This window comes from Lithobates pipiens, unplaced genomic scaffold (genome assembly GCF_037356315.1).
Source record: "Lithobates pipiens isolate NorthernLeopardFrog02 unplaced genomic scaffold, aLitPip1_a1.2 Scaffold_16, whole genome shotgun sequence".
Lineage (NCBI taxonomy): Eukaryota > Metazoa > Chordata > Amphibia > Anura > Ranidae > Lithobates > Lithobates pipiens.
Genome location: NW_027507748.1, coordinates 320,161,440 through 320,180,238, shown reverse-complemented (window position 1 = coordinate 320,180,238; position 18,799 = coordinate 320,161,440). Strand labels below are relative to the sequence as shown.

Below are 18,799 nucleotides of genomic sequence, written 5' to 3'. Positions count from 1 at the left end.
GCAATCAAGTGAATAAATATAAGCCATAACCCAATAAAACAGCGTTCAGAGAACATCGGCTGTTACAAAACAGCACCACCTGCTGATCCTGAAATATAGTCAAGTGGGTTATACACAGTGCATTCATAAAGTATTCTGACCCCCTTCACTTTTTTCAATTTTGTTGTGTTGCAGCCTTATACTACAGTTATTTAAATTCATTTTTTTCTTCTCATAAATCTACTCTCAGTATCCCCATAATGACAAAGTGAAAACTGAATTTTAGAAATGTCTGTGAATTTATTAACAAGAAAAAATAGAAATTTCTCATGTACATGTACTAAAGTGTTTCTAAAGGCTCAAAATGCAAGATGGTAAAAAAAGAAACCTTCTCTGTGCAGCAGCCCCCCTAATACTTACCTGGGCCCGATCTTCCTCCAGTGATGTCTATGAGAGCCTTGGCTCTCCAGGGACTCTCCTTCCTCATTGGCTGATCACAGCCAGTGAGCCAATGGGGAGAGAGAGGGGGCGGAGCCGAGCCACTGTTTTGTGTGCAAATGGACACCTGCTCTGGTGCCCCCATAGTAAGCTGCTTGCGCTAGGGCCACTCGGCAGGAGAGAGAGTCCCGTGAGAGGAAGATTGGGTCAGCTCTGTGCAAAACCATGGTACAGTGCAGGTTAGTATGACATGTTTTTTTCTTTTTAAAGAAAGCCTTTGATAGCACTTTAAAACTTCACCCCCGGAAGGATTTGCCCCCTTCCTGACCAGAGCACTTTTTGAGATTCGCCACTGCGTCGCTTTAACTCACAATTGCGCAATCGTGCGACATTGTACCCAAACAAAATTGATGTCCTTTTTTCCCCACAAATAGAGTGTTCTTTTGGTGGTATTTGATCACCTCTGCGTTTTTGTTTTTTTTGCACTATAAACAGAAAAAGAGCGACAACTTTTGGGGAAAAAAATATTTTTTACTTTTTGCTATAATAAATATCCCCCAAAAATATATAAAAAACATGTTTTTTTCCTCATTTTAGGCCGATATTCTTCTACATATTTTTGGTAAAGAAAAAAACTGAATAAGCCTATATTGATTGGTTTGCACACAATTTATAGTGTCTACAAAATAGGGGATAGTTTTATGCCATTTTTTTTAATAATTTTTTTTATTAGTAATGGAGGAGATCTGCTATTTTTATCGTGACTGCGACATTATGGCGGACATTTCGGACACTTTTGACACTATTTTGGGACCATTGTCATTTATACAGCAATCAGTGCTATAAAAATGCACTGATTACTGTGTAAATGACTGTAGCAGTGAAGGGGTTAAGTGTGTCCTAGGGAGTGATTCTAACTTTGGGGGGATGGGCTTCACCACACATGACAATGATCACTGCTCCCTCTATCCCCCCACCTAGAGGTAAGTTCTTACCTTGGGGCATATATAGTAGAATCACATCACTGGCACTTTCTCTCTGGCTCCCTCCACCCGACAGCCTCAGGGTTCCGCTTCTCCTCTTAACGTCTCCTCTCCCCTCCTCCCGCTCGGCATGTTGGTGGCTGCAGTGCACTCTCAGGGAATCATCCTGGGCATGCTGGTATCCGGGACCAGGACCGACATCAGGGGGGGTACAGCCCATACACCTGTAATAAGGGGCCCGAGCGTCTGGATGGGCCGGCCAGATGGGAGAAGGCAGAGGCGGGTGAAGGGGAGCTCCGTGGCTGCACTGGCTTTTGGAGTGAATGTGAGTTGGCAGCTGTATCACTGAGCTTGTATTGGACTCTTTGCATGTGCACTCATCGTGTGTGCACAAAAGCTGGGACCTGGAACACCACCTTACAAGTAAGGGCTGTTCTCCAAGTGAAGGGGGGGGTGTACATGTGTGTGTTCAATGGGTACATGTGTCTGTGTGTGTGTGTACATGTGTCTGTATGTGTGTATGTGTCTGTGTACATGTGTGTACGTGTGTATGTGTGTGTGTACATGTCTGTCTGTGTCATATATACACATGTGAGGTGGTTGAGAGTGTACAGGTGTGGGGGGGCTGAGAGCGTGCAGGTGTGTGGGGACCATGAGTGTACAGGTGTGAGGGGACTGAGTGCGTACAGGTGTGAGGGGGGCTTAGAGCGTGCAGGTGTGTGGGGACCATGAGCGTACAGGTGTGGGGGGGCTGAGTGCGTACAGGTGTGAGGGGGGCTGAGGTTGTGCAGGTGTGTGGGGACCATGAGCGTACAGGTGTGGGGGGGCTCAGTGCGTACAGGTGTGAGGGAGGGCTGAGAGCGTACAGGTGTGTGGGGACTATAAGCGTACAGGTGTGATGGGGGCTGAGAGCATTCAGGTGTGGGGGGGGCTGAGAGCATACAAGTATCAGGGGTGCTGAGAGCGTACAAGTGTGAGGGGGGCCATGAGCATACAGGTGTGAGGAGGGGTGTGAGCGTACCGACCCTGTATGGTCATCTTAACACAAGATGGCAATCTCTTGGAAAAGTTTGGAATAGATTAAAGGCTAAGCAAACTGAGCATGCATCTGCTGAGAAGTGTAATTGGCATAATTGTGGCAGCCCTCAGTGCTAGTACTAAGGTGCATAGAGGTGTAAGTCAATGAATGAGAACGCACATAAATAAAAAGTTTCCTGGTAGTTGTATTCAGTCTAAAGTCCATACATGGAATACATGGAATAGATTACAAAAAGTGCATTCAAACTAGTACATTCAAAAACTTGTCAAACTGAACTTTGATTTGAAAACAGCATTTTAGGATATATTTGTGAGCTAGAAGGATGCCTTCTTATAACAGAAGGTTACATGTCCTGACTTCAAAAACAAGTTCCTAAAACAGAAAGCTTAGTCTCTGCATATAGGTAAGTGGGTGGAATTATGCAGATAATTCCTTTATGGTCTTTTAGCCAACCAAACATCCTGAACCATGATCTCTGTAAGAATATAGCCACAATTATACATAGCCAATATTCTTAAATGGCATATGGCTGTTTTAGACTTCTTAGCCCTCATTATTGGTTTTACCTGATCTCTGGTGTATGGCTTAGTCCAGGGGAGCAGTAAAACAATAAGGAACATGGTGAGGCCATACAAAAGGAATCAAAAAGCCCACCTCTTAAGTACTGTGAGATGCAGCATTGCCATCTTGGAAGGAATTTACAAATCTTCAATTGCAGCACAAAGCTCAAAAAACGAGGAGCTCAATTTCTGCTCACGGGTAAGTGGACAGAGCCATACAAATCATTCCTTTTTGCCCTTTTAGCCATCCAAACTTCCATCCAGAACTGCTGATTTCTGTCTAACCTTTTTTTACAATCAGGGTGAAACATGATAATACCAGTTCTTGGATTGTCCTACCAGGAGCCATTGCAAATTGGTATTCCAGTGCAGTATTTAATATAGGCCAGGGAAGCAGCCAACACTCCATAATGTCAAATGCTTAATGGTGTATGTCAAATGGTGAGTGTAAATCATGAGCACTTGAAACGGGGAGAAAAAGCAGCTGTAGATCTTAAAGTAATACTATCTCTTATCTACTACTAATCTGTTAATACAAACTTGTAACCATGCTTAAAGATACATTACCATATTCTTCTTTTAAACGTCATTACTTAGACAATAAATTGTTTCAATTGTCAATACAATATATTTTTTATTTTTAAGAAATAAATAATGTTCTATTGAATAAATGAATACATTTAACAAAAATATAGTGCCACTCTGAAAACAATGCTATTTTTAAAATTTGTGGTTATCTTTTTAATTGGAAGATCTCATTTATACCCGTTAAAGTATAACTTTTTTGAGGGGTCAGAATACCTGTCAGGTGTGTATTGCTGTGTGTGTCCCAATTTCAGAGATTCACTCTCTGTTTGTCCTTGTTTACAATTATCACTAAGGATGACAGTGAGATAAGGAGAAATCTACCAATGGGGACACTAGTTTTGGTAACCCTGGTGACAACCAAGGACCCCCTCACTTTGGAGGGATATCCTCTCACTTCCTGTTTTGGCTATGGGACAGGAAATGAGAAGATGTCCCGTGGGACAAAAATGGCACAAAAAAAAGAAAAATAATGACAGGGGTTTTACACCTCACTTATTCTATCCAAAATGAATCCAAATACAAAATGTCCTTTAGAACTGAGGTCTCCAAACTATCCAGTATGGGGGCCACATCATATATTTTACAAAGATTCATGGGCTAAAAAAAGAATCAGTTTTAAAAATTAAATTGAATTAATAAAATAATAAGTCTAATTTAGAGCATGATATGATTTAGAACAACAGAAAAAAAAAATCAGTAAAACAAAATAAAGACATTCCAAATAAACTTGCGCCCATCAGAGTCACCCTTTAACCACTTGGGTACCGCGCTATTGCAAAATGACGGCAATAGCGCGGACCCACATTTCCGGGACTACGTCTATTGACGTCATCCCGGATACGAGCGGCCTGCGCGCCCCCTGAGGGGCGCGCGCGGCGCGCTCTGTGATCGGCGAGTCCGTGAGACTCGCCTGATCACCGATCCGTGTAAGGGGTCGATCCCGACCCCTTATCACGTGATCAGCTGTCAGCCAATGACAGCTGATCATGTGATAAAACGGAGCCGGTAATCGGCTAGTATTCCTCCTCGCGCTGACAGCGCGAGGAGAAAAAAAAAAAGCCGATCGCCGGCGGCCGTGTTCAGGACATCAGTCCCGATCACGGCCAGCAATTTAAACGGACACCTGCCCCCTGCCAGTGCCCACCTGCCACCCGCAGTGCCATCCTGAAATAAAGTAAGTGCCCCCCTGTCAGTGCCACCCAGCAGTGCCCATAGTGCCCACAGTGCCACCCAGCAGTGCCCACAGTGCCACCCAGCAGTGCCCACAGTGCCACCCACAGTGCCACCCAGCAGTGCCACCCACAGTGCCACCCAAAATCTGCCTCAAAGGTGCTGCACCCCAGTGCCGCCCATCAGTGCCCAGCAGTGCCGCCCATCAGTGCCCATCAGTGCCGCCCATCAGTGCCCAGCAGTGCCACCTATCAGAGCCACCTATCAGTGCCACCTATCAGTGCCCATCAGTCCCATCTATCTGTGGTACCTATCAGTGCCCATCCGTGCCACCCATCCGTGCCACTTATCCGTGCCACCCATCCGTGCCATCTTATCTGTGCCCATCTTTGCCCATCAGTGCCGCCTTATCTGTGCCCATCGGTGCCGCCTTATCTGTGCCTATTAGTGCCGCCTTAACTATGCCTATCAGTGCCCACCAGTGCAGCCTATCAGTGCCCACCAATGCAGCCCATCAGTGCCCACCAATGCAGCCCATCAGTGCCCACCAATGCAGCCTATCAGTGCCGCCTAATCAGCGCACTTCAATGAAGGAGAAAAATGACCCGTTTGCAAAATTTTATAACAAACTATTAAAACATGATTTTTTTTTTTTTTGCATCTTTTTTTGTTTGTTTAGCAAAAAATAAAACTCCGAGCTGTAACTAAATACCACCAAAAGAAAGCTCTATTTGTGGGAAAAAAATGATAAAAATTTCATTTGGGTACAGTGTTGTATGCCCGCGCAATTGTCATTCAAAGTGCATCAGCGCTGAAAGCTGAAAATTGGTCTGGGACTGAGGGGGGTTTAAGTGCCCAGTAAGCAAGTGGTTAAATTGGAGTTACCATCAATGTCCCTTTTTTTATTGGAGTCCCTATCTGAGTGCAGTGAGCTATGTGGGTCCGTAGTTTGGAAACCCCTGCTTTAGAATATATACAGTAATTGCCTTAACATCTCTTAATTTGTAGACCTGTTTTGGGGTATATAGATGCACACCAGTATGGAAATAATACAAGCTTTATATAAGAAAAGATTAACAATAGTACATACATCCAATGTTCACTCACAGAGGAAAATAATCGTGATGTGGTGTTCATCTTTGTATTGGAGACCTGAAAACACTGACGGTGATGATGGTAAGATTCTCCAGCTGTTGTCCAACCAACTTTGAATGCAGCTCCTCACTGGCAGAAACCATTTTGTGGCACTGGATCCCAGAGTCACCTATCTACTCTGGACTTTAATCCCTCCCTAGTAATTTCTAATCTGACATGCAACCGCATCTCTAAGTACCAGTGGCCATCAGATGCCTAACCTGGCTCTAGAATATGCTGGTTATCAAGCCCTAAGCTAAAACTCGCTATAGAATCCCAGACGAGAAAGCACAGAGTTAAAGTGGAGTTTAACTCAAGAGTGGAACTTCTGCTTATCCGTCTCCTCCCCCCCTCTGGTGCCACATTTGGCACCTTTCAGGGGGGAGGGGGCAATGGATACCTGTTCACAGGTACTATTCCCCACTTCTGCAGAAAGCGCCGTGGTGCAGTCTCTCAGAAGCTCGGCCCCACCTCCTCCTTCCTCCGCCGCCGGGCCAATTAGAAAGCGCAGCACACTTCGCACATGCACAGTAGGGAGCCAGCTGTGAAGCCAAAAGTCTTCACTGGCAGGTTCCCTTACCAGGAATGGCAGCAGCGGCACCCAACAGCCGATCTGAAGATCGACTCGGGTACCAACATCGCAGGCTCCCTGAACAGGTAAGTGTCCATATATTAAAAGTCAGCACTGAAGTATTTGTAGCTGCTGACTTTACATTTATATTTAACTAAAATAACAGGAGCTGTATATAAAATGTATTGCAATAAATAGGTTAATTACCAACATAGTGGAAGGTGACTACTACATACACACAGTAGCACAGACCTAGCTATCTGATACAGTCCATGTGAGATAATAACAATAGTACAGAGATTTGTCTGTCACTCGGATTCAGATCAATAAGTTATGGGTAGCTACAGTTAAACAGCCAGAACAATGACCTAGTTTTTGCTTCTGGTCTATATAAATTACAGTATTGTAGTAATGCAGCTCCTGTATGTAAACATGTGGTGTCAGCTCTTTCTCTCTGTCTTTCCACTTCGTTCTTCTGGGGTTTTTAAACCTTCCCCCAGAGACAGGAAGTGCTAATACATTATAATAACACTGTGATATTAGCAGGTATCAGTAGAGGGCAGCAGATTCTTGTACTATTTTTATTACAACTGCTGTTAACACCCTTTGTTCACACCAGCCCTTGATCCACTTCAACTTAGTGTTAAATATGCATAAGATGCCCCACTTTAGTTACACACAGTCCCATACAGACCCCTATGCAAGTGTATACAGTAAATGTATACATTAGCTGGTTTTTGAGTGGTGGGACATGGGCTGTTTTTTTCAGCCATTGTTTTTGTTACTCTGAATCAAGCTGGATTTTCAGTCTGGTAAATTGAAATCACTCGCGTGTCTTTATGGTACATTTTTTTCTGTTTCCATAGTTTTTATTTTGTTTTAACAAATAGTGAACACGCAAAAGTTACACCCATGCAGGGGCTAGCATTTTTATGATACATTTTTTGCTCCACATGACAATTGGAGAGAGAGATAAATTATTTAACCACTTAAGCCCCGGACCATTTTGCTGGCCAAGGACCAGACCACTTTTTGCGATTCGTCACTGCATCATTTAACTGACAATTGCGCGGTCATGCGATGTGGTTCCCAAACAAAATTGACATCCTTTTTTCCCACAAATAGAGCTTTCTTTTGATGGTATTTGATCACCCCTGCAGTTTTTATTTTTTGCACTATCAACAAAAAAAGAGCGACAATTTTGAAAAAAATTCATTATTTTTTACATTTTGCTATAATAAATATCCCCCAAATATATATATATATATATATATATATACACACACATTTTTTTCCCCTCAGTTTAGGCCGATACATACTCTTCTACATATTTTTGGTTTATTGATTGGTTTGCGCAAAAGTTATAGCGTTTACAAAAAAGGGTATAGTTTTATGTCCTTTTTATTAATAATTTATTTTTACTAGTAATGGCTGCGATCAGCAATTTTTATTGTGACTGTGACATTATGGCTGACACATCGGACATTTTTGAGACATTTTTGGGACCATTGTCACTTATACAGCAATCAGTGCTATACAAATGCACTGATTCCTGAGTAAATGATACTGGCAGTGAAGGGGTTAACCACTAGGTGGCAGTATAGGGGTTAAGTGTGTCCTGGGGCATGTTTCTAACTGTGGGGGACGTGGCTGAGTATGACATGTCACTGATCTCGACTCTTGATCACAGGGAGCAGAGATCAGTGACACTGTCACTAGGCAGAACGGGGAAATGCTTGTTTACATTAGCGATCTTGTTGTTTTTTCCACCTGCTTTGCAGGGAATAAAAAAACAACAAGATCACCTGTCAGTGTGCAAAGCTATGTGTTGCTAACAACACAAAGTTCTCTTCCGTGAATGGGGGAGCCGACCAGTGGGTCCCAGGGATCAATCATTGGCTGGGACCTGCTGATCAGCTTGTGCTGTAACCAGATACGTTATCCAGTGCAAACTGGACACCCTGCCACAGTGTATATACAGGGGATGGTCTGCAAATGGTTAAAAGGTCTTCACAGTCTTTTGTAAGGGGTATCTAAGGAGGCTGACATAAGTATAGGTTCAGATCTTGATACTAGATGATTATTATTTGTGTTATAATGCAGTGCCAACTGTTTTAATAACGCTTTACATAGTGAGATGTATGTAAAAGCATAGCTTTTATAATATTTACCTATAGTTTTGCATAGTTTCTAAGTAAACAAGAATTGTTTAGTTGCTGATTGAGCGCCTGATTCCGCAATTCTACATATAGTATTATAGTAGGTAAGGTTGAATAAAGACAATAGTCCATCCAGTTCAACCTGTGTAGGTGTATGTGTGTCAGTGTCTATAATCATTTCCCATATTCCTGTATGTTCATTATTATCTGCATTCTATGCAATAAGGTAAATATCCTTTTGCATACATCTTCCCCCGCAGCCCCCCCCCCCCCAAATACTTACCCGAGCATGATCTGGATCCAGGGATGTGTGTGAGAGCCCAGGCTCTCTTGGGTCCCAGCAGCAGATACAGCAGCAGGAGCCACTGACTCCCGCTGTTGTCAATCAGAGCCAATGGGGCAGGAGCGGGGACAGGGCCAAGTGCCGCTCTGTGTGTCTAAGAATGAGGTTCAGGCACAAGCAGTGCCCCCATAACAAGTGGTATGCTATGGGGGCACTCAGCAGGGGGGTGAAGCAAGAAGTGTTGGTGGGGAATCCAAGAATCCAAGAAGAAGAGGATCGGGGGTTCTCTGTGTAAGACCACTACTCAAAGCAGGTAAGTATAACATGTTTGTTATTTTAAAACAAAACAAAAAACAGCCTTTTCTATTACTTTAACTCTGTTTTCACCGTATTATGCATCTTAAAAATATGCTGAATACTTTGTATGAATTTATCAGTGGTGTATTAGAAACCTCAGCATTGACCTATGTTGTGATTATGTCATGCAGGAGACAGAAGATGAGGGCTGGTGGAAAGGAGAACTACATGGAAAAACCGGCCTGTTTCCAGATAACTTTGTATTATTACTGCCTTCCAATTCACACATTGTAAGTCCCTGCATTGTAAATGGCATATGGGCTGTGCTGATTGTAGCATGCATACTATTTTAGGATTGCTTTACCCAAATATGATAATGATATTTATAACTAATAATTTCCAGATAATTGCAAAAAACACACAAAAGATTTATTGATTTACTAAAAGCAAAAAGGCTAAATATTCTCTTTGCAAAGAATACGAAATCAAGTGTGGTGAAGTTAGAAGCTGTCTTCAGTATACAAAATTAAAAATGTATCCAAAATATGTTGAAAACTGTGCACACAGGGAGAAATCATACAATCAATCATAGTCGGAAAGACTTCTCAGTTTATTCTACAATTGACAAAGACTTTTCTAAAGCTAAGTGATAAGGTTAGATCATGTGTCAATTAGCTGGCTGTATGCCCGGGAAGACTAAAACACTGTTTTTGTATTCCTGTGAGAAAGCAGCTGGACAAGGACTTCTTTAAAAAGGCACTATTCATATATAACTGATACAAGATGGAGTATTTAAAACTAACTCTGAGTGAAGCCAACTTTTTCATGTGCGAACAAAATTAGAAATAAATAAATAAATAAATCATGTTTATTTGCATGATCAAATGATGGAAGTTAGCAGACCTTCACCTCATTACCAAGCTCTGGGACATATCCCTTTAAAATTGAATAGCATATTTGTCTTTAATATCAACCCCAATTGTTCCAATATGAAGAAAAGGAAATGTAAAAAACATTCAACGCACACCAATTAAATGCCCGATATTATAAACAGCTCTAAAAGAAAGATATTTCAATTTTGATTTCTTGCTATAGGAACCATCATAGTTTCTATATGTAAGGATGGTCATATCTGACCTTATTAAAACTAGCAAAGCAATTAATTCAGTGACTTCCTGCAATTACATACAGGCTGGGGGGGGTGGTGTTAGCTAGACAACCCTCTTTATGCAGTCCCTTAATTACTATGTGACTCTCATTCCCCTACATAAGTGTCTACTTGGTAAACTGCCACATGCCCACATATGACTGTTAAAACTTCTCAAAAGGCTGGCTTCAGCACATACGCTGCTGTGTTAGTGCAAGGCGCACCACTACTTTCTCTTATTGCACGAGATAGTTCATGATGGAGAAGCGGGTCAGCAAAAACAGCTAGAGAATGAACATTTTTGAGGGATTGGTCAGGGATGATAGCCCTGGTAGTTCTCCAGTAACAGAGAGGGGTTAAAACCTCTGATTCATTTTTGCTGCCTGGGATTAATTGGTAAGATTTCCCTTTATTTCCTGTCCCAGAAATGCAACAGGAAGTGAGAAGGAATTTCTACAAAATTTTGGGAATTTCCCCTTAAAGAAAGTTTTTACTTAAATAAAATAAAATAAATTAAAAATGGCCACACGTGTGCTTAAAGACATGTTAAGAAATGCTGTGTTGCCATTCAAGTGGATGCACATATTATTATGCTTTAAATACGTAAGGTTTTCGTACTCTACCCTTTCTTATACTACTATGAAAAACTAAGAAACAGCAATTCACATCCTGTGTCTGAAATAAATTATCATCAAAGTGCACGTTTCCTGTTATATACCAAAGAACAGCAATTCTGCTGTCTGCCCTACATATTCATTCCTGTGTAGCAGACTGTGCGGATTTCAGACATCAGAAGGGTAAAATTTACTTAAATTTATATTTAGTGCATTACAATATACACATGAATCATTTTGTAGTCATAGTAATGGTATTCACACCTATGTCATTTTAGATACTTTCCATAATATTCCATAATTCTAAAATATGGGGCTAATTTTTGAAACAACATATCTTGTAATATAGCTAATAACTTTTTTTTTACATGTCTCCATATTATTATATTTAGTCTATCAATTTGAAGAACAGTGCCACAAAGTGATATTTGCATCTAACCTGGCCATCTAACAAAACCCTCATGCAACTTCAGAATAAGGCAAAAAAGGCATTGAAGAAACTCCAGACCCCAACTGTTTTTTTTTTTTTTTTTCGTTTTTGATAGGGAAAAGAAGCATTAGAACCTCAATCAGGATTGCATTGTTGTCTGTGAATCCATGGATCCACAGACCATTTGTTTAGACTAGACCTTTATTGTACAGTACATAATCAAACCCGTTTCAAGGCTGTCAATTTCCCTTATATTTTTATTTCTTCACTGGTATTGTTTTTAAATGAAATGTTTGCTAAGAAAAGTATAGAAACTAAAGCTGCTGACTCCTCATTTTCCAAATGCTAGCTACCTGGCTGGCAAACTCATCCTCTGGCATCAAAACTTCCAGTCACTATCCTAGAATAAGTATGGAAATAAGGACTTCTGACTTTTCTCTGAATTTCCTCATATGAATACCATGTTTACTTGTTTTGGGTTCAGAAAGTATTAAAGCCATTGAATTAATGACTAGGAAATCGGAATTTCAGAAAAATATTTACAATGGCAGCTCTCAGGAGGAGGAATTTACACCATGAAAACTGCACTTTTATTCAGCAAGGCAGCAAATAATCATTTCAATGCATGAGGGCTTTGTACAGCAAGTCTGTAGCATAAAAACAAAAAAAATCTGCACAGCTGAGCACAACTGAGCAACAAACTAAACTCAGGTTACTTCTGATTGAACAGTTTTTCCTCTAAGCCCTTGTACACACGGTCGGAGATTCCGACGGAATGTGTCCTATCGGACCGTTTTGTCAGATATTCCGACTGTGTGTGGTCTCCATCGGACTGTTTCCGCCGGAATATCCGACGGACCAACTTTTCTAACTTGCCGGTAAAATTTTCCAACAAAATGCTCTAATCGGAAATACTCCGATCATGTGTAGCCTACTCCGACGGACAAAGTGCCACACATGCTCAGATCAAATTCCTAGACCTAAGCTATTGGCTACTAGCCTGAAAGTAGTCCCGCCGTAACTAAATAACGTCATCACGTTATGTACAATTGGATTTTCCGACAACTTTGTCCAACCGTGTGTATGCAACAGTTTCGGAAAAAATCCGTCGGACAAAATCCAACGGATTTGGTTGTCAGAATGTCCGATCATGTGTACAAGGGCTAAGGGGTTTTTCAAAACAAGCAAGCAACATTTGTACATTTTTAGTGTTCTGTCAGCACTCAGCCTTTTCGCCCAGCATAAATACAAAGAATTACCGCTCTAAGGTAATGACTTCTCCCAAAACAGCTGTTTCCACAGTCCCACAGGGTGCTGGCTCTGTTTGCAACAGGAACTGAAGTAGAAAAGATGTAGCTGGATAGCCGCACTCCGAATTATTCAACTTTATTTCAAAAATGTAATTAAAATCATAGCATCTAGGCTGGTAAACAGACTAACTGCACAGCCGCTGACATGTTTCACACCGAACACGGTGCTTAGTCATAGCTAATGAGCAGAATATACATACAGAGCTATATACACACACACAAGCAATTAGACAAATGAATAAAATACGTGTATAACAAGATAGCAATTAAGGAAACACCTGTGAACATCCAAAGTCTGAAGATTAACATTTAAATGGATGAAAGGAAAAAACCTTTTTCACCTAAAACACCAAAATCAAGCTGACACGTTGAAAGCATACATAATGGTAATAAATGAATGACATGATAAATCTTATCCTTAGGTGAAGAGGTATAGGTGTAACCTAAAGAAATAAAAAATGACATAAGTAAAAACATTTTTCATTTTGTATGTAAATTTTTTTTATATATTCACACGCATTGGCAGACACACAAAAAAAGAGAGAAAGAAACAAACTCTCAATGTGTTTGCATGCCGATGCATGGGGCTCATTAAATGTCAAAACCACCAGAGAAAAACACACAAAAAAAAACCACCAGAGAAAAACACACAAAAAATATTCCCTAAAAACAGGTGTTTCCAGCCTAGATGCTATGATTTTAATTACATTTTTGAAATAAAGTTGAATAATTCGGAGTGCGGCTATCCAGCTATTCCTTTTCGCCCAGCAGCAGGTTTTTATGAGAGAGAGGGAAAGAGAGAGAGAGAGAGACACGAGCACCAGTAAGCTCACATATATAAAGATATATATTGCATCCAGCAAGTATTTATAGCGCTTACATTTTTCCACGTTTTGTTATGTGACAGCCTTATTCCAAAATGCATTAAATTCATTATTTTCCTCAAAATTCTATAAACAATATCCCATAATGACAATGTGAAAGAAGTTTGAAAGAAGTTTGAAATCTTTAAATTTATTAAAAATAAAAAAAACAAAATAATCACATGTACATAAGCATTTACAGCCTTTGTCATGACACTCAAAATTTAGCTTAGGTGCATCCTGTTTCCACTGATCACCCTTGAGATGTTTCTACAACTTGATCGGAGTCCATTTGTGGTAAATTCAGTTGATTGGACATGATTCGGAAAGGCACACACCTGTCTATATAAGATCCCTCAGTTAACAGTGCATGTCAGAGCACAAACCAAGCCATGAAGTCAAAGGAATTGTCTGTAGATCTCCGAGACAAGATTGTATCGAGGCACAGATCTGGGGAAGGGTACAAAAAACTTCTGTAGCATTGAAGGTCCCAACGAGCACAGTGGCCTCCATCACCCATAAATGAAAGAAGTTTAGAACCACCAGGACTCTTCCTAGAGTGGCTTTAGTCAGGGAGGTGATGGAAAACCCAATGGTCACTCTGACAGAGCCCCAGAATTTCTCTGTGGAGAGAGGAGAACCTTTCAGAAGAACAACCATCTCTTCAGCACTCCACCAATCAGGCCTGTATGGTAGAGTGGCCAGACTGAAGCCACTCCTCTGTAAAAGGCACATGGCAGCCCACCTGGAGTTTGCCAAAAGGCACCTGAAGGACTCAGACCATGAGAAACAATATTCTCTGGTTTAAAGAAGCAAAGATTTAACTCTTTGGCCTGAATGGCAAGCGTCTTGTCTGGAGGAAACCAGACACCGCTCATCTCCTGGCCAATACCATCCCTACAGTGAAGCATGGTGGTGCCAGCATCATGCTGTGGGGATGTTTTTCAGTGGCAGGAACTGGGAGACTAGTCGTGATCGAGGGAAAGATGAGTGCAACAATGTACAGAGGTATCCTTGATGAAAACCTATTTCAAAGCGCTCTGGACCACAGACTGGGGCACAGGTTAATCTTCCAACAGGACAATGACCCTAAGCACACAGCCAAGATAACAAAGGAATGGCTACAACTCTGTGGATGTCCTTGCGTGGCCCAACCAGAGCCTGGACTTGAACCCGATTGAACATCTCTGGAGAGATCTTAAAATGGCTGTGCACTGACGCTCCTTATAACCTGATGGAGCTTGAGAGGTCCTGCAAAGAAGAATGGGAGAAACTTCCCAAAAATTGATGTACCAAGCTTGTAGCATCATACTCAAAAAGACTTGAGGCTATAATTGGTGCCAAAGGTGCTTCAACAAAGTATTGAGCATTAGCTGTGAATACTTATGTACATGGGATTTTTTCCTTTTTTATTTTTAATACATTTGCAAAGATTTCAAACTAACTTCTTTCATATTGACATTATGGGGTATTGTTTGTAGAATTTTGAGGAAAATAATTAATTTACTCTGATTTTGTAATAAGGCTGTAACATAACAAAACGGGGAAAAAGTGAAACGCTGTGAATACTTTCCGGATGCACTGTATATATATATATATATATATATTTATATACACATATACAGTATATAGTTTGGTAATGCTGTCATATTCTCTACCAACTCCATGTATTTATATATTTTTATTCAACACTGAATCAGTATACAATCAGTATACATAATCAGTGGACACAACTGGCTTTTATAGCTAAATCACATAGAAACGCAAGATTCTTTTGTCCATAATAATATATTCTGATAGTTGTCTTTTTTTTTTTCTCCTGATAAATACTTTTAGAAAGCAAATAAACCTCCTCAAAGAATAGCAACTGTGAAAAGACCAGGTTTGTATGATGATTCTTATTTCTATCAACATGATACATGTATATCTTTTTTTATTTTTAGAATTGTATTCTGAGGTCGGATTAAGGTATGCAGAGCTTACCCATAAATCCATTGTACTTGAAATAGATATTTTTAATTTAAATTGTGAATTTTTTTTAGAAGTATTAGTAAAGCAGTTGAATGCCCCTCCATTTGGCCAGTGTTGTGGACCACTATAAGTAATACATTTTTGTATTGAAGCTGCATTGCACTGAACAAGACTAAGCAGCTCCAAGCACTCCACTCACATCTTTGCCCATGTCATATATTGAACACGTACTTGCCTGACTTTGCAAGTCTGTGGGCACTCTACATGCACAATGATTACTGATCTCATTGTGTGTGAGAACAAATTTGTATGAGTGGGATTGGGGAGGGGGGCACTTACTAATGTGATTGGCTGCTGTGGTCCTAAAGAGACCCCTCAGTCTTTTTACATTGCCAATTATTGAGCTCCATCTGTTAGCTTTGTGGTTAAGATTATTTGCCCTTGATTTTTTTGTAATATACCTTCTTCTCCTGTTTGTCACTGCTCACTGACTGACTGTTTTCTCTACTTTGGCTCTTTGCTCTGATTGAGTGATGGATATTTTTTTGGGCTTGTCTGTGATACTACCTAAATGCTATGCCACATATGTCTGCCGGTGCTGCTGTTGAATCCAGTACGCCATTCCCATCATTGGGTACTGGCAGAGCCTGTGCTTTTATCCAAGTCACTTTTTTGCTGAATGGTTGAATTGCATTTAGACACATATTGGAAGACCCTGGATTAGCTTTGCATTTGATGAAACCAAAATTGTTGCATACAATATATTAATATTAATCTTCATACACCACAGTGCTAACTACATACATAACATACATACAGTAAACTGTATATATATATATATATATATATATATATATATATATATATATATATATATATATATATATATATATATACACATACACACATATATATATATATATGCATAAACACACAGTGCCTTGAAAAAGTATTCACACCCCTTGAAGTTTTCCACATTTTGTCTTGTTTCAACCAAAAACGTGAAAGGATTTTATTGGGATTTTATTTGATAGACCAACACAAAGTGACACATAATTGTGAAGTGGAAGGAAAATGATAAATGGTTTTCAACATTTTTTTACAAATAAATATGTGAAAAGTGTGGCTTTACATTTGTATTCCTTTCGCTGCAATTACAACTGCAAGTCTTTTTTGGGGATGTCTCTACCAGCTTTGCACATGTAGAGAGTAAACTTTTTGCCCATTCTTCTTGGCAAAATAGCTTAAAGGGTAACTCCACTTTCATGATGGAAAAAAAATAGCTAATATAGTGTATATAAATGTGACACAAATCACATTGTCATGGAATGACCTTTCCTCATCAATTTGCAGCTCTGTAATTTTATGTAATATGCAATGCAATATGGCTACCTGGAGGTGTTCTGTACACCGAATGTGTACAGAACACCCCCCCAGAAACATAATTTCCTGTTTTTGTGATTGGCTCACCAATTTTCCCAGAAGTCTGCCCTAAGATGCAAGATATCAGGCATCCCCTGCAACAAAAATTTCATATTTGGTGAGATACTTCCAATAGGAAATCGAGTCTAAAGGGATGCAGGCCCAGCAGCTTTCGTCATTAGAGCCCTGCAGGTGCAGTAGCTGATTGATAATTATAAAACCACTCCTATTAGAATCACTTTCCCACATGGATACAATCACACAGGGGTAACTTCAGAATAACAAAAGGTAGGAATCTGCAACAAAGTTTGTTAAAATCCTTGGAATTTACATAGAACACGCAGAAGGGAATGTTTTTTTCTCAACAAATGTGGAGTTACACTTTAAGCCCTGTCAGATTGGATGGAGAGCATCTGTGAACAGCAATTTTCAAGTCTTGCCACAGATCAATTGGATTTAGGTCTGGACCTTGACTGGGCCATTCTAACACATACATATGTTTTAATCTAAACCATTTCATTGTAGCTCTGGCTGTATGTTTAGGATCGTTGTCCTGCTGGAAGGTGAACCTACGCCCCAGTCTCAAGTCTTTTGCAGACTCTAACAGGTTTTCTTCTAAGATTAGCAACTTAAAGCTCCTGATCCCAGCGCTCAAGGAATAAGATAGACTAATATTATGCAAATAAGTGCAGCTGTTAAAAAAAAAATTATAATCACAAAAAATGCTTGAAAATCAATCTAGCATAAACAGCGCTCTCAGTACAAATAAGTACTGTATGCTTTAAATTCATAGACTGAAATATCAAGTCCATACGTGAATAATGGTAAGTGTGGCCACTAGCAACGGAACATACAAGGGAATACATGTAGTAACATTAAGAAACAGTTAATTCACTCCAGGGTGAGGAAACTGGAAGAATCTCTTCTAATGCCGTCACCACCACACCGCATGTACTTCACCCCTATGATAATATACTCACCACAAGGTCTAATCAGACAAGCCATGTATCAGCAATCTCCTAGATCGTTCTCATCATACCTAGTAATACATAAAAGAAAAAGGAACAGGGCACATAGCGTAATCCTGTACACATTTTATTTCCAAACTTTCCCCAGGATTAAAATGCACTTACAAGATAAAAGATAACAATTTGCATTGATCGAATACAGCCTGTGTACTCTCACCGCTTCCTGGATAACCTGCCCGCGGTGATTCACGGGACGAGCCACAAGCCACTGTCAGTCAGAAAAAGCTGCATGGTCATGCCCTAACGTGTTCCATCATCACGTCTTCAACAGAGAGTATGGCCACGCAGCACGGCTCAATCCTTTTATACAGAGGCATCCCAGGACATTAACCCCGCAGACACCCCCATAAGTCACAACAGTTGAAATCACCGCTGTCAGTGATCAACTTAACACTAGACAATACATGCAATGAGACACCGATCAAATCTAATTATGATCAAAAAGGAACATAGCTCTCTGATCACTTAATTGACACATTGGGCTTAAGGACAATGTCACTCATACCAGAGATCTCTTATCCAATGTATTTCTCACTGCATGCATACTGGCCTGCAAATTACCCATACCTGATTTTAAAATGTAATTAACATATTAATCATTACATATTAAAAATGTAAGTCTCAAATAAAAAATTTGGTACCCGGAAAAAACACGTCTGGCTTACCATACAAACATATCACATATATCACAAGATAATTGGAAATTAATAAATATGATTAAAATAGAATAAAACCACAAAAACATTACATAAATAGTAGGACATTCATAAACATTTAAAAATCACTGATAAAACAATTTAGGTCCAGCTCCCC

The 18,799-nt window shown here is 40.2% G+C and overlaps 1 protein-coding gene across 1 annotated transcript in view; it reads left to right on the top strand.

The window, feature by feature from the left end:
• SH3D21 (SH3 domain containing 21) overlaps positions 1 to 18,799 on the top strand; it is a 173,010-nt gene that overhangs the window by 87,000 nt on the left and 67,211 nt on the right. Inside the window, exons 9-10 of the mRNA XM_077481693.1 lie at positions 9,393 to 9,491; positions 15,402 to 15,447. Coding sequence (XP_077337819.1) covers positions 9,393 to 9,491; positions 15,402 to 15,447 — 145 coding nt within the window. The remainder of the gene's footprint in view (positions 1 to 9,392; positions 9,492 to 15,401; positions 15,448 to 18,799) is intronic.